This window comes from Alligator mississippiensis, chromosome 11, assembly GCF_030867095.1.
Source record: "Alligator mississippiensis isolate rAllMis1 chromosome 11, rAllMis1, whole genome shotgun sequence".
NCBI classification, from domain to species: domain Eukaryota; kingdom Metazoa; phylum Chordata; order Crocodylia; family Alligatoridae; genus Alligator; species Alligator mississippiensis.
This window is the reverse complement of record NC_081834.1, coordinates 22,334,971-22,356,775: the sequence shown is the minus strand read 5'-3', so window position 1 is coordinate 22,356,775 and position 21,805 is coordinate 22,334,971. Positions and strand designations below refer to the sequence as shown.

Here is a 21,805-nt window from a genome sequence, read left to right as displayed (position 1 = left end):
CCTATGTGTGGTGCATGCATTGTTGCTATATAAGGTATAAACATTCAGTTTGACTTTGCCAGCTAATAAGCCAGCTGACTGATGTTCTGAAACACTGTTAACTGATTTGACTTTTGCTAAGAATCATTTATTCCCTTAACGAAACATCCTGACACTGTTTAGGCAATATGAGAGAAGATCTGTGGTTTTCCTGTAATAACACAGTGCAACTTTAACCTTCCTTGTTAAATATTTAATGGACCATATTCATGCCTGGAAAAGAAGGTTTTTGTTTATCCTTTTTGTCTAGTTTTATTTTCACTAATTTGAGTTGCTAATTTTCTGCCATTGAGCTCTATGCTGTACTGCTTTTGAAGCTTCGTTTGGCACAGCATTGGGAAGAACTTAAACTGAGCTGACCTGACATTAATGGAGTTATACTTGTTGCCAAATTCAAGTGCTGGCCTGCTTCATCTTTTCCCCCCAGGCTATTCAGAGACATTCTTTTGAAGAGATCTGTTTCCCTTCCTCTAGGCCTGAAACTGCCGGTTGCTGAGGGCATCATTTGATGGTGCTGGATACTGTAGCCTGCCATTGCCAATGGACTGAACTCAGGGTTCCCTGTGACCCCGCAGTATCTTGCAGCATTGGGCCTTCCTTGGTTATTTGTCTGTCTTTTTCCAAAGTTTGTTTTAGAAGTGACTCTGCCAGAGTCTTCCCATCAGCCAGCTGCCTGTCTGTATTTTCTTCAGGCTTGGAGCATGAAAACAATTTACAATTAACTGTTTTTCAATGGTCTTTTCCCCACATTTTAAATAGTATTGCACTTGCTGCAGGAACAAATGTAAGAACTTTCCAAGCCTCCTTAATCCATCCAGCATATTAATAGCTATGCTTCTTGCAGCAATGAGCTTCTGAGACTGGCTTCTCACTATTACGTGCACTCTCATTAACAGCAGCCTATCCCATGGAGCTAACAGATAACATTAGAACAGATGCCGCTTATTTGACTGTAATGCACAAAGAAATAACTTGTGAAGAGGACCCATCCCACAAAGACATGGGACTAAAGGAGGCCTAAAACCACTCTTTCTTTTGCATGTCAGAAAATGCTTGAAAATCAGATGGCATGTCTCATCCTTCTCCAAAGTTGCTGAAGGGAGACTGAGGTCAAATGGGTAATAAGCAAGCTATTGTTTGCTAAGTTTTGGTCCAACATTCAAACACAGAGCAGGTTAGGAGAAAATGCAAAAGAGCAGTTTTCACTTATCTGGACTTCAGAAATTTATGCACAGAACATAAATCACTTTTAAGGTAATCTGTTATGATCATCTGCCAGCTTTTTCGGTAACTGGCAACACTGATGCTAGAAACACAATTCTGTAAATGGTGATTCAGAACAACACTGTTCTTTTCCCCTCCCCCTTCCTTTTTAATCCAGGTAGCTATAATAATTATGCCTCTTGTATGACAGTGCCAGATGAACTAAGAAGTCTTAGTGGTGGAATGGACAAGTCTCTGGCAAATTCTGCCAGTGCTGCCTTCTGCAAGAACAAGTAAACTACCTAGCATTTATTCACCTCTCATTACCAAATAAAAAATTGGTTTGAATTTGGAAACGTTAGATACAACTGTAGCTATAACTTATGAATGAAACATTAGATACACCTAGCTATAACTTAGTCATAATTGTAATGCTTAATCTTAATCTCTTTGCTAATAATCAATGAAATGGTGAATTTAGAGGGGTGGGTTTTTTAATTATTTGCTCTCTCAGCTGTACTAAAACAACTCCTTGCAGTAATTCTATAATAAACCTTTCTTACTGTGAACACATTAGTTTCTTTGAGCAGATACCAAGAGTATCTTAAGAAGCTTAGGGAGAAACATTTTGCCTCTTATTTTCTTTGCAAGGTTCATTACATCACCTAGAACTAGTGTTCCCTTCACAACCACTTGTATCTATAGGTTCTAAAATGTATATACAGAGTAAAGGGATTTGGGTCATGAGCCAAACCCAGTGCAATGTAATGGAAGTCTTAATTAACTGCAGTGTTTCATAGAGGAAGGTGTTTCAGTGTTCACAAAGGTGACAGAATCTGACTCCAGAAGATGCTGATGTTATGTAAGATGCTTCTCTTTCCTATCTTTCCATACTGCCTTTAGGTCTGTTCCCAACAGTTTCTCAATCAAGGGTGAATTAATATGTACCAGATACTCTTTCCTTTTTTCTTTTAGAGGGAGCTCTCTATTTAAGGAGACTGTCCCAATCTAATATACATTTTAAGAGATTCATATTGCATAATGTGACATGTTTCTCAGACTGTTGTCTCTGAGTATGATGTCTGGCATTATTTTTTCAATTTCTCATAAGCTATCGGAGGATAAGCCTGCACAGCACAGGGGACACAGCCTAAAATGAATTCAGAAAGGATGTCCCTGTGGTATTCAAGTTGTAATCTTCAAGGCTAGTGACTGGATTAGCTAGTGTAAAGAGGGACTGATTTGCCTAATTGCTCTTTTCTTCGGCTTATGTTTCATTACAATAAATTCTCCAGCAGAATTCTCTGATGTTTTATTGTGTCTGTTTGTGTCCCTTTCCTACTCTTTGTTTCCATTATGAGATGATGCTATGACTTGTTTGGGACAATGGAATGTAAATCACTAATGTCAGACTCTTTGTATTATGAATGACTTTTTAAATCAAAATCCTAGGTCAGCTTCAAAAATGAACTGGCAGAAGGTCTAGACCACTAAAGGAGCAGGCAGAAAACTGGCTTCAGGAAAAGCAAAAGACAAGGTTGAGTAGATGGAGATGTGGAAGTGCCTATGCATTTCGTGATGATAAACTGTAATAACAATTAGATCACCTTATTGGGCACATGCAGATGTGACATTTGTTGTTGACTTGACCCCTGAAATTGCTCTACAGCCGTACTGTGACATGTGCACCAAACGTATGGCTAATCATGTGACAAATTCATCCTCATCAAACGAGGGGTCAGATGAAGGCACTCTACCTTAGAGCTCCTTAGGGAACTTGCATCAGCCCAACCCTGCCACTGATGCTGTCCGCAGGAAGGGAGGGGGAGGAAGCTGCGTGCTGGAGTTTGCCTGGCCTGAGCTGGAGGGGGTGGCATGAGGCAGGGGGGGCTCCAATCCACTTGTCCACCCTCCAGCTCGGGTCGGCCTGCATTCCCTTCCCCTCCATTCTAACCCCTCTCTTCCTGCAGACAGAACTGGAGCTGGGTAGAGTTGGGGGAAGAGGCTGCAGGCAGGATCCTCTGGGTCCATCAGCTTGAAAATGGAGCCCCCTGCCCCAAATCCAACAGGCAAACATCTTTTGGGTTGGGAGACACTCTAACTCATGGCACTCTGTGTAATGTGCAGAGAGTTACAGCAGGGGCCTGCACATCTGTCAGCACCTGTTGAGCTCTCCTCTTATGGTTTATAAAGCCTCTAGAATCTCTTTTTCTATGTCATTGTTCTCTCTTGTTTCAAGTCATTACTTGTTTGTTTTTCATCATGCAGATCAGGTGCACGGTGGTTAATTGTGATCAGCTAACACTATTTTATACTGTATATTTCTGCATAACTGTTCAGGAAAACAAATGCAACATTCCTTATTAAGAAAACTAATGCAGAAAATGTTTCCTTATCTCATTAGAATAGTAAGAATGTTTAAGCTGTAACTCTCTGATACTCATCTCACTATCTAACCAGATAGTTACTTCTCATGACAACTGGAAAACCCACAGAAGAATCCTACTTTGGCTGTATTTTCTTGAGTGGGGAAAGTTAGGCAATAAGAACTAGTAGTCAGAGACTGACGTGGTCCAGTGACTTGCTGTTTTATAGGCACTTGATGTTGCTAATTGAAGAGGCACGTCCTGTTTGTACATTCCTCTTTCTGAATACTTCAGCTTAAGTTCCCTTACCTACATGTATACGTGAAAGTAAAGTGGAACGCTCAGCCTGTGCCCCTACCAAAATAACTCTGGCAATTAATTTCTCATCTCCTGTTGTGGATGGTCCTTACAGATCCCCTCAGTGCACTAGTAGTTGTGCAGTTACCAAGCTTTTGTCTCATTTCCAATGGACAATATGCACCTTTGCAACTGGAACTCTTTGTGGCAAAGGGTAGAAAGAGATATTTTCTCACTCCTAGAGGTTGAGAACATGGTTATTTGGTGAGGAGAATCAGTGGAGAAATGTACTTTGCCACTGTTTGGATTATATCTGTTAAACCAGAGCAACATCGGATTTGTCAGCAAAACTACTGTCACAAATTCAGTGCTCAAGAGAAGGAAATGGTTCCTAATCTGTTGCCACCTTGGCTTGTTTCAGACAAAATATGGAAACTGCATAAACTGGTGCCTCAGTTATTTAGCTTATTGTAAGAAATCGGTAACACCTGCATACACTTGAGGTTGTGTGGGGTAAAGTGTGTGCTTTTGCTTGTTGTAATTATGAGGGATTTGGGGACTGGAAGAGAACCACTTCCCTCTCCCCTCATTGTGTCCAGACGATTGTCTTAAGATTCCTTAAAAGAACCTGTAAAACCAGTTTAGAGCAAAGCCAGGAGCACTGACCACTTTTGAACTGTTTGGTCTGTATTAGCAGTGTTCAAATGACGCTGTTTCTTGATTTGAGACCCTGTAATGACGTCAGAAAAGTTTTTTAAAGTTCAGATCACCTGGGCTGGGGGCTCTTTTCTTCTGGGGCTGCTGAGATCTGCGCTGCTGAATTGGAAACCAGCAAACCTGCTCTCAACGTGTGTGTGTGTGTGGGGGGGAGGGGGGTCTCCTCTCTAATGGAGAAGCAAGCAAAAACTATGTGATGGGAAAGCCTCATGCACAGGGAGAGAGAGTCTGTCTTGGGGCTTGAGACCCCTGTTATCTCCTTCTTTCCCCTTTTTGTTTTTTCTGGATTTTGAGTGGGATGAAGTAATGGGGAGGGGATCAATCCCTGCAGCAAACTAGCCAAGGTTGGAGCCTGGCAGTTTTGCTGGCATGCTCTAGGCCAGGACTGAAAGCCTGGCATGTTTTAGTTGCTGTTGTAACTTCTTTTGGGTTCAGCATAGCTGTGTTGCTGAACCCTAGCTGTATGTCTTGCTGGCAGTTTTGGCCACGCAGGCCTTGAGTGGGATGTCATGAATGTGCAGACTGACCAGGAACAAGGTCCTGGCAGTTGTTGTGCCCCTGTGTTGGGGATTGCACTGTCTAAGCATGGTGGTATAGCTGAGACTGGATATCCAGGCTGCAGCCATAAGCCTGGGTCCACTTTGCTATTTCACAGCTCTTGCATTTCAGTTCACTCATGTGGGGCTGAACCCCAGCCATATGTTTGGCTGGAAGATTTGAGCCAGAGTGAAGCCCTGGCACTTTTTGTTGTGTATCCAGGCCTCAGAGCAGTATTAGTCTAGCCAGCTTTTTGCCACCCAGTCCAGGGCCAACAAAATAGGCCTGGGCCTCCTTTTTGTCCCTTTTATAGTTTATGGCCCAAGCCAAGATAGGCCTGGCCCCTTTTTTGTAGTTTCATAGCTGTTAGGTCTCAGCATTAACAGTGTAGCTGAGACCAAATGTCCAGGCTGCAGCCAAATATGCCTGGCACTCTTTTGTTGTATGTTGAGGCCCTGATGCGGGACAGGCCCAAGTATTTTATTGTTTTACTGTTATCTCAGCTCAGCGACACAGCTAGGCTCTGCTTTACATTTACTGCGTATTTGGGCCTGGCACATGTTGCTTTTGTAGCTCTTTGTCCTGACCAAGCAGCGTGCCAGTTGCTGTTCAGGCTCTTTTGCTGTTTGGCTGGCTTTTCTTTGAGTTCTCTTGCAGTTCCCTGCCCCAGGAGAGCTGGGATTAGGACTAGAAACTTTGGGGTGTGATATGCTGATGAAAGCTGCAGTTAACCTCTCAAAGCCACCACATGGAAGGGGAGATCAACATTACAGCATCACAGTGAGCAACAAGGGGCCCCTGATTTACAGTTGCAGCATTCACCCTTGATGAAAAGGAAGCAAGGGAGAAATTCAGAACTGTGGCTTCTCCCTTCATGATTGTTTTCTCTTGCATGCAGCATATTGGCAACACAGCATGGGGACTTGAAAAAAAGCAGTTTGTTTTTTTTTTTTAATTACAAGAATTCCCAAAGCATCTATCCCTGCTACATTTTACTGTATCCTCTTTTTTCCTGAGTTATAGTCTAGCCACTGTTAGGCTATATGTTTCAGGCTTAATGTTTACATTTGGGTGGGGAAGGCAGAGTGCTTAGTGAAAAAAATGTCATGGTAAGGGAAATGTGTGCACAGAAACCTAAAAAGTCAGTGTAAAAACGTGCTTTGATTCCCTGGTGAAATCTGCAACACTGTAGCATTGTGCTAATGTACAAGATCCACAAAATGAAATGGACTAGGCTGTTTTCCCTGTTTTAATTGGCATGTGTGAACCAAACAGTGGAAGTGGCGAGACGAGCAATTACAGATCATTGTTCATGAAGTGTTCTGACTGTTAGCAAAGAGCTAACGGTTAAGAAGAGAGGTGGGAACACCTGCATTTTTTTTTTTTTTTTTTTTTTTAATAAATACTTTCTTACCTTTAGAATAAGGAACCTATTCTGCTCTGATACTCCTGTGCAAACCCACTGTTGGGGGAGAAAATGAAGGAGGAGCCATTTGCTTCACAACTGCCGGAAAACAGCTCTCAAAACCAGGCTGTTCAGTGGTACCCTGACTAGAATAGCTGGCAACTTGGGAGACCTGCGGTTGCCAGTTCTGGCACCTTGCTGATTTCCCCCCACCCCAGCCGTATTTGTTCCTTTTTAAAACTGAAAGCAAGATGAAACTAATCAAACCCCTCTTCTCTAATAACTACAGGCTTCAGAGTTAAATCTTGCTCAACTTACACATATGAAAAGCCCTCCTGCCTCGTATAATGCTACTTGAGTGAATCAAATTATCTGAATTTCATGTGAATATTAATAAAAATTCTGGTAGTTTATCTTCCAAAACTTGTCTGCATTATGGTAATCATTTTATTACAAAATTGTTAAATAGTATGTCTACTACAGCAGCACCTAACGATCTCAAAGAGGAGTCTGGGTATCGCTCTTCCAGGCCCTCCATCAATGTAATGAGAACATCCCAAAGAAATTTCAGGCATTCCCCATCTCCCTTGCCACATAATCTTAGCTAAAACCTAGCTTTTAATCTTTTTGGGAACAATGCAGCAAGATCAGCAGTTAATGCAAATCGATCCAGCAGAACTAGAGTGAGTTAGGCTGTACTGATATGCACCAATTGAGGGACCAGTCCCAGCCCTTCATTTTAAAATGAAGTAAAGAAGAGCAAATTGCCACTTCAGAGACAAAAGGATTTTCTTACAATACTAAGAATATATATTTTGGTCATATCTACAGATTCAATCTTAGGACACAAATTCATCACTTGGCATTACTATTTGCCTAAAGTTGGTAGAGAATTTTCTTACTAAACAACTTTTGATTCATTGAAACTAAAAAGTATTATGGAAACCTCATGCGTTTCAGTGAACTTCCTGACAACTTGTGTGGCAGGCCTGGCTTCCTGGGTCTGTGGCTTATATAGCCCTGCCACATGGATAAAGTAATTCACATGGCAGGGCTATATAACCATGAGCCTTGGAGACCCCAGGTTTTCCAGGTCTCTTGTCATAGGGCAGGAAGCTTTCCCCAGTTGCAAGGTCACTGGTCTCAGTCCACTAGCTTAAGATGGAAGCTTCTGAGCATGAGGTCCCAGGCACAGTTTTCCTTCTGAAATGTTTTGGGTGGAGTAAAACCATGGGCAACTGGTGCCTCCTGAGTCCGGGGGGGGGGGGCACCAGTGGAGCATGACCGGGGGGGTCCTCAGCAGTCAGTAGCTGAGCATGCTGGCACTTCCACATGCGACACAGCGGCAGTGGAAGTGCCATCTGTTCTGCCAGCATGCTCAGCAACCGATCGCTGCCCCCCTGGCCCCCTGCTGGTCGCTTCTGCCATCAATGTGCTGCCGGCTGAGCCAAATTCAGGGAGGGCACCAGCGCTCTCCGTGTCCCCCTACTAGCTGGAGCACTTGCTGACAGGGGGTGCACCAGAGCTCTTGGGGGGGGGGGGGGAGGAGGTATGTGCCCCCACTGTGCATTGCCTATGAATAAAACCAGTTTGATTATTTCAAAATAATTTTGGTGAAGGAGATTTTTCCTTTACATGGGAAACTTAGTTCTATTTCTTTATTCTAAGATGGAATAAAATAGCACTTTGGATTTTCCTGCAGAACAAAAACTCTTTTAAACAGCTCTAATCTTGCCACCATTTTTATGCAGCTCTTCCTACTAATTTCAATTGTGCAGCATAAGGTCCATCATAATTCTTTTTTTGGGCTCATATTTACTCTAAAGTCTGTTATTACTTAAGTGGGATACAAAATCATTCTAAATTACAATATTATTATTGTCCTAATATGTGCTACCAACTCTGCAGGATTAGTTTACACATCGATAGGATATGCTGCTTTGAAAGAAACTATTTATGGCTCAAGTGTGGGATGACTTCAAATTATCCCTAAAGAAGCAAGCCAGACAAGAATGATTTTCATGTAGTTCAGATTGGCATTATCTTTAAGTCCTCTTTGTATCCTGTGTTCTCTCAGCCTATATAGTTTTTAGAATTGAAGTGAAAAATGTATCAACCTTCTCCCAACAAGGGCCTTGCACTTCTCCTCTTCTGTATCTTATCATATTGTTGTGATGGGTAAGAATTTTCAAATTGGTATTTGGCCTGTGGTTTTTTCCTCCCCATCTTATTCATACATTTTGTGTAGGTGTTTAAAAAAAAACAAACGCTAAATTTAAAGTAAAGATGAATTCTGATACAGGATTAGATAATATCATTTTGGTAAACAAAATCAGTCCTTTAGTTAATCTGTGCTTTTGTTTCTCTGGTAATGAAAATGTTCCAGGAACTTATTTAAAACAAACAAATTCCTCCTTGTCTCCAGTAACTCCTAGAGTATTTAAAGTAGGCAGGACCTTAACCTATCTTCATTCTACCCCTAAGAATTTAAGCAAAACAAAATGAAACAAAGCTCGCCCAAGTCCAACCCTGTCCTTTTTACAAACATTGGGTGAGATTCAGACCTGTACAGAGCGTAGTACTACAAGACTTCTGTACCGTTGCTTGAAGAGAGGGCTTTGCATTGGTCCTCTGCACAGGGATGACTTTCATCCTTCTCTAATTGCTTTCAGTTCTGTTATCCTTGGCATAACATTACAGAAAATGTTACTGATCTAAGCTTAAAGTGTGTGATCATGAAATGGTTTACATCTGGAGAGGATCGTTGAAGTGAATGCTTGGATATGTGCTGGTGTACAAGTAGAACCTAGCTCTGAAACTAGTTGTTGTGGGGTAAGTGGAATAAGAGACTAGATTACTGATAGATACATGTCATTTAAAGGATCAGCTTTTCCTCATAGGACTGCAGTAAAAGTGAAGACTTTTCGTTGTTCTGCACAAAAAGCATAGAACAGCTGCAGCTACAAACTGAGGTGCTTTCCTTCATTTGGCGCACACAGTCTTTCTCTTTCCAGTGTTGGGGAATTTAAGGGGGTGCTCAGAACCAACCAGTGCTATTGTTCTTTCCAGCATGCTGGAGGGACTATTCGGTAGTTCCCCATCTACTAAGCTCAGCTTATTTATTGGCTACTTCACTGGTATTAATCTGCTTTCCAAGGGACATTTACAAGGTTTAAATAGAGATTTCTCTTATATCAAGGCCAGCAAAATGAAACCAGATTGTTACATGGAAAAATGATTTACAAGGATGGAAATGATTCTGGCCCAAGGAAGACAGAAATAGCACAGCAGAAGCTTATTTCAGTCACTGACTGAAATAGGAGCTTGTTTTGTGCTCTGTCTGTTGCTGACTTTTCTTAGTCGTTTTCTGTGAGATCAGAAGTGAAGTGTTGTTGGGTTTGAGCGTCTGTTTCCATTTTGTTGGGGTGCATATTCCACAGGAATTTCCCTCAAGTTTCAGAGCTAAAAAACAACACCACAGAAGGCTTAGAATTCTGCAGGAAAGTTCGGCCAAGCTTTTCCTCATTCCTATCCACCGCAACCCTTTCCTGGTTCCCATTACAGCCTGTATGTGCTGGGGTAGTGGCCATTGTTTCTTTCCTTTGCCCTAAATCTGCATGCTACTCCAAGCTGATGGCCATCCTTCATAGGCTTTCATGCGCTGCCCCTCCCCTCATCCCTGGACCATTCCACTGGTTTTTCATGTACGGTCACATGTTCAAGATCTGATACCTCCACAGCAAAATACCTTCCTGCTTTCATTGAAGCTTTCTATAGAATTATAGGGTTGGAAGAGACCTCGGGTGTCATCTAGTCCAGAGGTGTCAAAGATATGACCTACAGGCTGTATCTGGGCCATGGAGCCCTATCAACCAGCCTGCCCACTAGTCTCTGGGTGGATCCGCATGCTGTGTGCTGGATTGGCCCTGGGTGCTGCACATGGTGCCCATTCTGGCTAGTCTGCAGGAGCAATCCAGCCCAGTGACTCTGTCATTTATTCAGCCTGCAGGGCCAAATGTGTTTGACACTCCATATCTGGTCCAATCCCTTTACTATATGGACTTCAGTAGCTTTCTGTGCACAGTACTCCTCTGTGTTCATGGAGGGGATACTGGAGAGGTAGGCATTGCTATGCATGTATACAACTGAGGACTCTGAATGGGGTATCGCAGTGCTATTATGTATGATGAGTGGCAGAATACAGAACACTTCTATAATTCCTCTGTATTGTATATAGCTGGGTAGCAGCTGTGACTACTCCAACTGAATGCAGGGACCACAAATTGGATGTTTTTAGTAATTAAGCCTAGCCACCAGTAAGAGAAGAGATGTTTAGTAATTATTCCTAGAAAGAAGTGGGGCAAATGCTTCACTACTACAACTTATCTCTGTATTAAACAAAATACAAGTTAACTTAAAGAAAATATGAGTATCATGCTGTCTGGCTTGGGTTGGCCTAATTGATACCTCAGACAACATTCCTCAAAACCAGGAACTTGTATTGTATCACAGGAAATTAAACTCCCATGGTGAAGCAATGCATCATGTTTGTGGATTCACAACAAGAACCACTTGCCTTTACACACTTGCACGATGCTGGTCAACAGGCAACAGCATATTACGCCCACTAAAAAAACTATTTATGAAGAGCAAGTCCTTAACAGATCTTTCTAACTACACAAACTGACTCGGTGCTATGGTTCCTCTGCTCTCTAAGAGACCAGAAAACTTCTGTATGACACTGAATATTAACAGAGATGACATGTGAAGTAACTTTAGGCCTAAGCTTAAGATTTTCATGATTTAGCAAAAAATATTTGCTCTGAAACTTGTACAGATGACCCATACAAAGCCTTTTATTGCTTAAGCCCAATGTGATTCCTTGACAGCTAAGTGGACCTGAAGTTGTAGAAAGAGCCTTTCATGATCCCTTTGCTTGGACCCATAGCTGTGATTCAGAAGGGGAACTGCAAAAACTTTTCTGGAGCCATCTGCCCCAGCTCAGATTGTGACATCAGAAAGCTTAAATATCTATTCCAAACAAGCAGTAGTAAAATGAAATGAAGTGGTCATTGATTATGAAATTGTGTTTATGTAATGGATATACTTGAGTGGATCCAGGATTTTGTAAAGGGAGATGGAGGATCACAGACTGGTGTTGTAGGGGTGGCTGTACCCCCTGTTTCCAGCTTCTCCTCACCCCACACTGGGGCAGACAGATTATGCTGTGGGAACAGCAGTCGGGGTCTTTTTTGAAGTCCTTCAATCAGGTAAGAATCTTCCCTTCCCTCTCCTCTCCCTTCCCCTCTGTGCTCAGCGGCACATCCCCTTGCTGTCCCCCCACCTTCATCTCCCTCCCCTGCCTGCTGCTGTCCCCAGCTGACCTGGGGACTAGGGATGGGGGTGAAGCTCCAGAGCCGCTCCTGCCCTGTTCCAGCCAGGCTGCATATGGAGCCATGCTTGGCCAGAGACAGCAGCGGCAGCGGACAGGTTCCTTTCACCTGTGCCTAGTCCTGGGCTGGCAGGAAAGAGGAACCTGCCCGCTGCTGCCGCTGTCTCCGGCTGAGCCCAGCTCCCCGTGGAGCATGGCTGGAGCAGGCATGAGTGGCTTTATAGCCTCCCCAGCCCTTGCTCCTGGGGCAGCTGGAGACAGTGGCAGCTGTGGGCAAGGAAAGTGGTGGAGAGGGAAGGGGATGGGGGGAGATGCTGCTGAGCATGAAGTGGAAGGGGGGTGGGAATTCTTACCCGATTTGGGGACTTTAAAAAAGTCCCTGGCTGCTGGTCCTGCAGTGTCACCGACTGAAAGGGGGGTGGATCCGTGCCACTGCACCACCTCTGGATCTGCCCCTGTGGATATATAAATATTTTTAAGAGCTTTGAGATGGCATACTATAAAAGTTTGCAGTACACGAACATAAGTGCAAAATATCCAGTTTGATCAACCACAGTCACTCTGTACATTGATATGTGAATTACTAATAACTCACAGGAGAATGGCAGACTGACTTAGTACAGAATCAAGGCACCAGTGTTAATGCAGAATTGCCAGCTTTTCCTGAAGATAGTTTCTGACTATCTATTCAGGAAACACTACTGATCTAGTGAATTTCTCAGTTTAAGTGCATATTCTTCTACAGTATCCTTATTTGGTAAATAAAAACAAAATGGATATTTAGTATGCATACAGATTTCCTTCCCCCTCCAGTAGATGTTATGAAAATCCTCTCAACTTTTAAATATACTACAGGATCCAGTTTCTTAGTTGATTTAAGTACATGGGATAAGAACTGCCTGTCATTGCTGTCCAGTTTTTTTGCTTTTAAAAATTACTCTCCAGGAACTGATTCCTATCTTTAAAAAAAAAAACACAAAACCAAACCCTAAAAGCAAGCCAAATCTGATTTGGGAAGGGAACACATGCTTCTCTGCCTCAACCCCATGCAGATATCCATATCAACATATACCATATTATATGTTGTATTCTCTCTGGGGTAGTTGTAGCCAGAAAAGTTCTTGGTAGAGCATGCATGCTTAAAAGAATGTTGTATCTGTTCATTTTCAAACTGCTTCTTTCACAAAAAATGCTTATTGCTTATTACTTTTTTCAGTGGCACCCCATGTCCTCTCCCAGCTGTGAATGGCCACAGTCTCCCATTGTATGCTTTGATCCCCTTGGGATTTGAGCAGTGATGGCTAAAATGGAAAACATATAGGGAAAAGTCAGGAGTTACCTTAAGACTTTGCAATAAGATGCATTCAAAGCCCTCTTTTGACAATATCATCTGTTGTGTCTAATCACCCTTGATGAATGAATAATATGTACAGAGGTCTGGAAAACAATGCTGTACAAGAAGGACTGGTGTATTTAAGACTACAGATTTTTTATGAAGACAAAGATTAGGAATGGGCAGGCAGAATCAAATGAATATTTTATTTTCTGGGGGGAAAAAAAAAAGAGAAATCATAGGGATAGGGTCAGTTGCCAATACAAGTGTTTTATGTGTTTGCAGGTTATTGTTAAAGAAAAACAAAGTTTTTACTGACTACCAAAAGTTTTTAAATGACAGCCAAACTTTTTTTTTTACTGACCTATGTTCTACATAATGAAAATGTAACTAGTGGTGCACCAAGATATTGGTGCCATATCAGATCAGCACCAGTATAAGGAAAATTAACATTATCGGCTGTTTTTTGGCTGGTGTAGTTGATAATGTCACTGATGCATACAATGTGCCTTCTGCCCAGGGCTCCCAGATGCCATGTGCGTGTGCACAGCTGCAGCATGTATGTGGCCAGGAATGCAGTCAGGCAGCATGGAGGGTAGCACCCTGTAGGTAAGTCTGTGGAGGAGAAGGGGCAATGGGCGTGCAGGTAGATAGAGGTCCCCACTTTGAGGGAGTAGAGCTAGGGCCAGGGGTGCTGCCTAGCTAGGGTGGTGAATGGGACCATGGGGCTGGGGCAGAGAGTGGGACAGAGCACGGGCAGCTCGTCCAGGAGGGGCTGAGGATGAGAGGTGGCTCCCTGCCACTGTGCCACCCCTGGGGGAGGCATGGGGGGAGCATGTCCCCTGGATTTGTGCATGGGGGGGGCGGGGGGAGGTGGGCTGCCCACTGTGGGCTCAGGGCTCTCTGCCCTGCTGCCTATGACCCAGGAGCCAAATGCTGGTTGCATGGCTACTGCCTGGCTGGCAGTGGTGAGTTGTCCCTCCTGCTGTCAGGCAGGCAGGGGATGTGCAGCCAGCATGCTGCTCCTGGGGCAAAGGCAGCAGGGCGGATAGCCCCAAGCCCACAGCAGGCAGCCTGACTCCACCCTTGCCCTAAAAGCATCCCTGCGCTTAAAAATGATGGCGGTAGCACTTGAACTAAAGCTCATTTGAGCTGCCATTTTTAACCCCTGCCGCCATTTTTAAGCACTAGAACACTGAACCACTGGATGAGCCACCTGCAGCTCTATCCCACTCCCTGTCCTGGCCCTGGGGTGCCATTTGCTGCCTCAGCTGGGCAGCGCCCCTAGCCCCACCCTCTCCCTCACTGTCGGGGGGCCTAGATCTGCCCCCCCCCCCCCAATCTCTTCCCTTCCCCTCCACAGACTTACCTGCAGGGAGCTGCTCTCCACACTGCCTGGCTGTGCTCCTGTAAATTGGTTATCAGATCGGTTTTGGCCAACATGCCTGATGAATAATCAGCTAGCAGTGTCGGTAAAGAAAATCTTTATTGGTGCACCCCTAAATATAACTCTTCTGCTAGATCCTGGACAATGGCCAGGTTCAAACCATAGTGAAAATGTTTGGAAATTATCAATAAAACCATTTTCTTGGATTAGTAATCCAATTTGACTGCAGCAATGGTTTTACACCCTACTCACTTCCACACTTTGGTACTCCCAACAGCACCACACACCATGCTGTTCCCTAATTCAATCCCACAGCTTTACTTTCACCAGCACCCCCCTCCCCCAACCCAGAATGGACCTTCAAAGCAGTGCTGGCTATGTGCCGCTCAGTAGTGTTATAGGAAGATGGGAGGCAGAACCAGCAGCACCAGCATGGGGGTAGGGAAGGAACCACAAAGCCCTGAGAAGAGCTATCTTTGGGGTACTGTGCTTCTGCTCGGACACCAGGTGCACTCTGTCTGCCTCAACAGTGCATCTACCTTGTTTTTCAACCATGAAGAGTCAGCTCTTTGCTTTCATGGAGCTGATTTTTGCTTCATAATTTATGGACAGCATAATTTTCTTACTGGAATTTTGGCCAAGAAGAACCCTGGTGCCATGTCAACTGATGTCCAACATGGAAGCAAATTAGATAAGATACAAGGTAGAGCGCTTAAAGGGAGATTTGGATTTAGTTCCTGCTTCTGCCAAAGATCTTCTATGTAATGTTAGATTAATTGTTTAATGTCTTGGTGCCTCATTTTGCCATCTGTTGAAAAAGGAAAAAAATAGCAATATCTTGTCTGGCTAGATAGTAAGCTTTTTGGGATAAAGACTCTTGCTATATTTGTCCAGCATCTAGTATAATGGGACTCTGAACTCAGGTGGAGCTTCCAGCTGCTCCTGTAATGAGAACTGCAGATATTTTTCACTTTGCAGGATTCAGCCCACACAGTATAGAAAGCTTTAGGAATATCATACCAAAGGGAGGGAGAGGGGGACTGAATCTGAGGCCTTGGTCAATGAGCACACAGCTTAACTTGAGCGTATTCTAAATGTGTGACTGTTTTGACTGTCAGTTTTACTTAAAATAAGTAGTCACCTACATTTAATAGTAGCTACCTGTTAATATTGATAAGTTTATTTATGTACTCCCCTCCCATAGCAAATTAGTTGTATTTTCAAAGGCTTTAACTGAATTGGCTTCTAAGATATTAAGTGTCATTAATATTTAGCAGTATTATTCCTCCCAAGAACTTGTTAGAGAGGTATTGACAGACCAGTTATGAGCTTCAAATAGCAGGCTGTTGGGGCTGGTTCATTTGTTCTTTAATGCAATATTATTTTTTTCATGCATGTTTGGAAATCAAATTACATGGAGCCTTTTGCTCTAAGCTATGTACCGCAGAGACACTAATTAGAGATCTGCCCAGCAAATGACAAGACCGGGGTTATTTCTGTAAAAGGGCATAATGTTTAAACTTGTTAAGGTAAATAAAGGATGAGTAAAGGGATAACAAGCAACTGATATATGCGGATATACCCTAAGCCTTTGTATTCACATACCACTTAGTGGATTTTTTGGGCTCTTTTCTCTTTGGAGGAAAAAAATCTTTTTTTTTTTTTTTTCCTTCTCTAAAGAAGTCAGAGTAGCAGCCTTTACCTCTCTTCTTTTTCCTTTTTCCTTCTGTTCTCTTTATTGTAACCCTCTTCCCTGCTCTGTGTGGGGCTGTTGGTTTGTTTGGGTTGTTTTTTTTGGGGCAGGGGGGTTGTTTGTGGGTTTTTGGTTTTTTGGCCCCCTTCCCTTCCTATAGACATGATCCTAGATTGTAGTCTGTCTACTCGGACAGACCATTCTTTCAGTGGACTGAAACTAATGTGCTAAAGGACACGGGGAAAGGGTGTCAGAAAGCAGCCATTTTTTTCCCCTAATATGTACACCCAGACCTTTCTCAGCAATATAAACTGCATGTGAGAATTGTTATTGCTGTTTGCAAAAGATTGGGTATCATTGTTTGGGGCAGAGCTAGTTGGCATTCCATTACTCTATTGCAGATCTAATCTTGGAATCACAGTATGTGAAAACCAAAGAACTAGTTTTCAAAAAACCCTCTATTCTCTCAGTCTATGCAGATTTAGCACACATCATTCTATTTAAAATATTCAATACAAGACCATTAATCCTGAATTACTTCTATATGTTCTCTTATTTATTGCAAAATGAACTTGACATGAACTAATTAACTATTTTAGAAGAGACTAGAAATGATTACTGTACTGCAATACGGTGGTATCTTAGCAACCAGGAGAGGTCAGTTGGAATCTGTGAAAGAGAGACCCAAATAACATGATTTCCAGACACTGAGAAGCATCCCACTTCTAGGCTTGCTTGCCAGCTAGTTATTTCTTTCTGCTTGCTGCTTCAAAGCTACATCTTAAACAATCTTAAAGCTACATCTTAAACAATGAAGTTAGAATGGGAAGATTTTCACAGCCACAGCTAGGGCTACAGTGCCTAACCAATTCAGTAAAAATTAACTGCTATTTGTGCCTTTAAAAAATATCCTCCCCAAACTTAGTGGGGAAAAATACCACCATGCTGGCATGAAGACTGGTGCATATGACACCTCCTCCTTGAGGCCTTTTCTTTGATGTGAGGTTTGCCTGAATAAGGATGCAAGGTTAGGCGTATTTGTTTTAGTGTAACATGTAGTTAACTACTGAAATAGTTTACGGGACAATACAAAAAAACTTCTTTCAAATGTTGTGGCCTTTAAAAGTTCCAGTGGCCTATTAAATAGACTACCATTACTTTTTCTATAAGGCTAAATAGTTTTATTGTACTTCTGGGCACTCAAAATATACGATCATAATCTGAGGATATTTACTTTACTTTAATTAAAGTATTTTAGTTAATATACTAGAGAAGTGGTAATACCCATGTTGCTGGCTTTCCAAAAGAGTGTTTTGGTTTTTTCCTCTTAAGTTTGCTGAAACTTCAAAATCACTTTGCTATACAACCACCATTCATACGTGGCCTATTACTCTGTCATGGAGTCTGCATTTTATTCTTTATTATAGGGAGAGTGAAAAACAGTCTCTTTTTCCAATTCTTTGGTTGGAAAAGAATGGGAGAATCCTTTTGGAACCTGAAAACTAGATGGCAGGAGAGCCAGTGCAAATTTTTAAGCGGAAATGCAGATGTCAGGTGTATTAAATTGACAGGGCTCAGCAGCTGCCTTCACAGACATCACACATAAACCGGTTTAAGTGATCAGAAACTGGTTTACACCTGTAACAGAACAGATGTTTAGTACACATAAACCAGTTTAAAAATGGCTGAAACCAGTTTGAGAGAAACCTGGTTGAATGTCAGATTTAACTGATTTGGGTCAAACTGGTTTATGCAATGTCTGTCCCAGCCCCCTTGTTGTTTAAGATGAACCAGATGCCCCCAGCATCCCGGCATGCTCTCTGGGCTGGGCAGGGCTCTCTGCTCCACAGCAGAGCTGGTCCCTCTTCTCTGCTTCCTGGCCAGAGCTTTGGTAGAGACTGCAGGCGTTTGCCTGCTCCCCCACCTCCCTTCTGCCTTACCGACACCTCAGCATTAGTTAGTAGACCACATGCTGGCTATGGTCCCTGCTGTGGCAGCACAAAGGCAAAAAGAATCAACAGGTAGCTGGTAATGCCCCTTTGTTTTCTTAATGGCATGATAAACACTGAGTTAGGGGTGATAAACACTCTTATCAATTCCCTGCAGGGCTGCTTGGGGGGCATGACCTCTCCCTAATCAAAGCATCCTGCTGGGGCCTGGCCATGCCCCCCTCAGCTCAGCACTGTGGAAGGGGAGGGAGGGCTGCTTTAGTGCCCCTTCTCCCCCGCCCCCGACTCTAGCCTGAGCCACTGTAAGCATGTGCCTGCATTTCCTCAGTCTAGAGAGAATGAATGTCTGTTCAGTTGGAAACCAGTTCAACCTAGCCAGGTTTGCAGGTTAGTCTAAGACTGAATCAATTCAGGCTCAGGCTTTTTGAATGTCTGTCCCTAGCCCTGGAGACTAGACATGGAAGGCAGAAAGGCCATGGGCTTGAAGGGGAAGGTGGAGATATGTAGGGTGATGGAATAGGGAGAGGAAGGTGAAAGGTTTGGGAGCAAAGATGACTACTTTTCTTTTCTTCCTCTCGATCTTTCTTTAAGTTGAATTTGGCAGCCTGATCACTGAGTCTTTCCTGTGTGCATTTGTATGTTTCTGAGGGATCCCATTTCTTTCTTTCTTCAGCCTTGACTTAGGTTGAAAGTTTTTTTATATTTATTTCTTCAGGTTTCAAGGAAAGCTCGGCTATGCTTTACAGGACTCCACACTGCCTAAACAGCTCTTAATGAGAGAGGCAAGGAAGTCCTTAAATATATCCGATGTGTAAACTCTGATTCTAAAATATGAGTAAAATATTAAAGTGACTGGTCTTCTTCTCCAGCCTCTTTACAGCTGGGAAATTATGCTATTGCATAATTGAACTATATTTCTTTTATTTAAGTCTTGGACAAACAGGAATCTTAAAAACCCAAGGAATCTTTTATTTCTGAATTCTGTCAAAGTGGTCCCAAAAGGACAGGATGTGGGATAGTTCCTTTTGCACACTTGCAGTTAAAAATAAACTAAGCTAGCTTGGCTAGTTCGTTTAGCTTGCTTTTCCACTCACAAGTGTGGAAGCTGCAGAGACTCTAGTGTTTGGCGTGATTGGAAAGCTGGCTGTTTCTTCTGTCCACATGGACCCCTACCACTTTCTGATAATGCTCCCAGAAGTTCTCCTGAATAGTCTCTCTAAGCATTCACACTTGCTTCTCCAAGATGTGATGAGAAATCAGCATTTACAAAATCCAAATACAGAAGTCTTTATGGTTATAGCTCTTGTCCTCCACATTTGATTGAGGGGCTCAGGGGATATTTTGGTTAGAGGCTTTAAAACACATTACTTCATTCTATTTCTTTTGCTGCCAAACTCCCCGTGAATTTTAAAGTTGGAGTCATGAGGTAACCTTGCTTTTACCAAAAAACACTGTCCAGTACCAAGGAACCTAGAGGAAATGAGTCAGATTAACCAGTACAAAGACATGCTCCAGGCTAAAATGAAGTTAATTGAAATAAATATCTTTTGTAGTGTAAACCTGAGTATTTCCTTGAAATGTACTTCAAGATCTGCATGCTTGATGATGAGATGTTCAGGGATTTTTTTTCAGTGTGTTTGTGTTTTCTTTTTTTCCTTAAGAAGTTTTATGAATATTCTAACAACTAGAAGTAAATATCACCAGGGCACAGACAATTCCTGGCAAACCGATACGTAGACACCAGATCCAGTCACTTTATGTACCAGTTTATTTCTGCATGAATCTCTCACTTTTTCTAATAGTTTGCTCCAAACTGTGGGCTTGACCTAGTTTCAGTGGAAGCTTTGGCTGGTTAAGGACTTCAATGGGATAAAGTTACATGACTGTAATAAAATGTATTTGGAAACCCTCATTAAGCAAACCTTTGTGTGTGAAATTACCAACCTCTTCTCCCAGAGAGACTGATTTGCAGGTACACGGAAGGTGCAGCTGAAACACTTATCCTTTGGTTTTAGCCAATATTTCAATCGTAGCAGCCCTATCCCATCTCCTCTTTCTCGCCCTGAGGACAGGAAGTAAAGATTAGCTGCTCCCCAAGTAGCCACTCAGGCAAATGTTAAATAACCTGTCACCCTTTCACTCCATACTAGACTTTCTGCAAGGCACAAATGGCAGTTATTCTCTTGAGGTGCTTATAAATTTCATGTGGCAATTCCATCCTCCTCCTTTTTCCCCCATGTGACTTGAATGGGATAAATCCCACTTGTCAGATTTGAGTATTCAATGGGCCTTGGTGTTAAACACTTGCACCCTGGTATTTGTAGTTACCAGCTCATGGCTTCCTTTCTTTATGTAACTAAATGCATGCCTCCACATCAAGGAAGGATGATTTTGGGTATGTCCCACCCACCTGCTCCTGCTCACCTGAGCCAAACTTTGAAATGCAGCAGCAAAGCCATATGGAGGATGCCCATCTCGGAGGGAGATAGCAAGACCAATCAAAGGGGGAATCTCTGAAGTGGCCTTACCATAGCACTTCTATGGGTTTGGTTGGGGTGGAGAGGAGGAACAGGATGTGTTCAAGAATTTCCCTCTCTGGGGCTGTTGGAGATGTACAGCAGTCATCTCCTGATGGTCCTTGAGGGTCTCTTCTATTCACCAGTCCCACTGGAAGTGTCTTCCCTTTCTTAGTCTCAAGAATTTCTACCTTCTCAGACAACTTCAGGGTAAAGTCCTAATCCTATGTGGAGAGAATAATGTTCATAGTGTCTAACATTCTTTGTTACGGGGGTGGGGGAGCAAGTGAAGACTCCCAGGACAGACTATCTGTTTAGTCTATCTTAGGTCATGTTAGGAACATTTCTACTCTTATAAGATTTACTCCTGCCATATAAGGCATTGTTACAGCAAGATGAAAATCAACAAAACATGTTTAAAGTATAAAATGACATTTTCAGGTCTGCCGAGTAGTGTATCTATTACTCAGTAAATCTTCTTGCTTATTCCTTTAATTCACTTGTTCCCACTAGAAGCTAGAAAGTACTCTGTAATCCATCTTAGATTTATCTCTCTGGGTATTTTTTTTAATAAGGCTGAGATCCACTGTTCCTTCTGTTGGGATGTAATTTACACTCACAAAACGTCTCTGGGACAAATAACAGAACTTGCATTCATAGTTCAATTACAGAGGCAAGAACAGTTACAGTTCTGCAAGGAGAGGGTGCAAAAGGGAGGCTCTTATAAAATTTGCCCTTATAGGAGAACGTTGGTGTTAATGTATATTTGAGATGATTAAAGGTTTTGTTGAAGACCGACCTTTTCCACTATTTAAAGCATTTAATCCTTGTGAAGTAACAGGCACTCCTCAAGGGCATTTTAACTCTATTTGTTGTTAGCTACCCCAGTTCATCTCCTGTACAGAGGACCAGAACAGAAAACACTTGCTAGCTTTAAAGCTTTTGGAATTTCAACCCAAATTAAGATGAAA

General features: G+C 42.7%; 1 protein-coding gene and 1 long non-coding RNA gene across 4 annotated transcripts in view; one reads left to right on the top strand and one right to left on the bottom strand.

Moving 5' to 3' along the window:
* The window catches only part of LOC109280708 (uncharacterized), a 54,229-nt gene that overhangs the window by 6,899 nt on the left and 25,525 nt on the right, over window positions 1–21,805 (top strand). The gene's annotated exons all lie outside the window — the stretch shown is intronic.
* TNFAIP8L3 (TNF alpha induced protein 8 like 3) overlaps window positions 1–21,805 on the bottom strand; it is a 70,088-nt gene that overhangs the window by 27,181 nt on the left and 21,102 nt on the right. The window contains exon 2 of one of the 2 annotated variants that reach the window (XM_019477861.2): window positions 12,310–12,411. The exons of the other annotated variant lie outside the window; for it this stretch is intronic. Within the exon in view, the coding sequence (XP_019333406.2) occupies window positions 12,310–12,411 (102 nt within the window). The remainder of the gene's footprint in view (window positions 1–12,309; window positions 12,412–21,805) is intronic. 2 annotated transcript variants of the gene reach the window in all.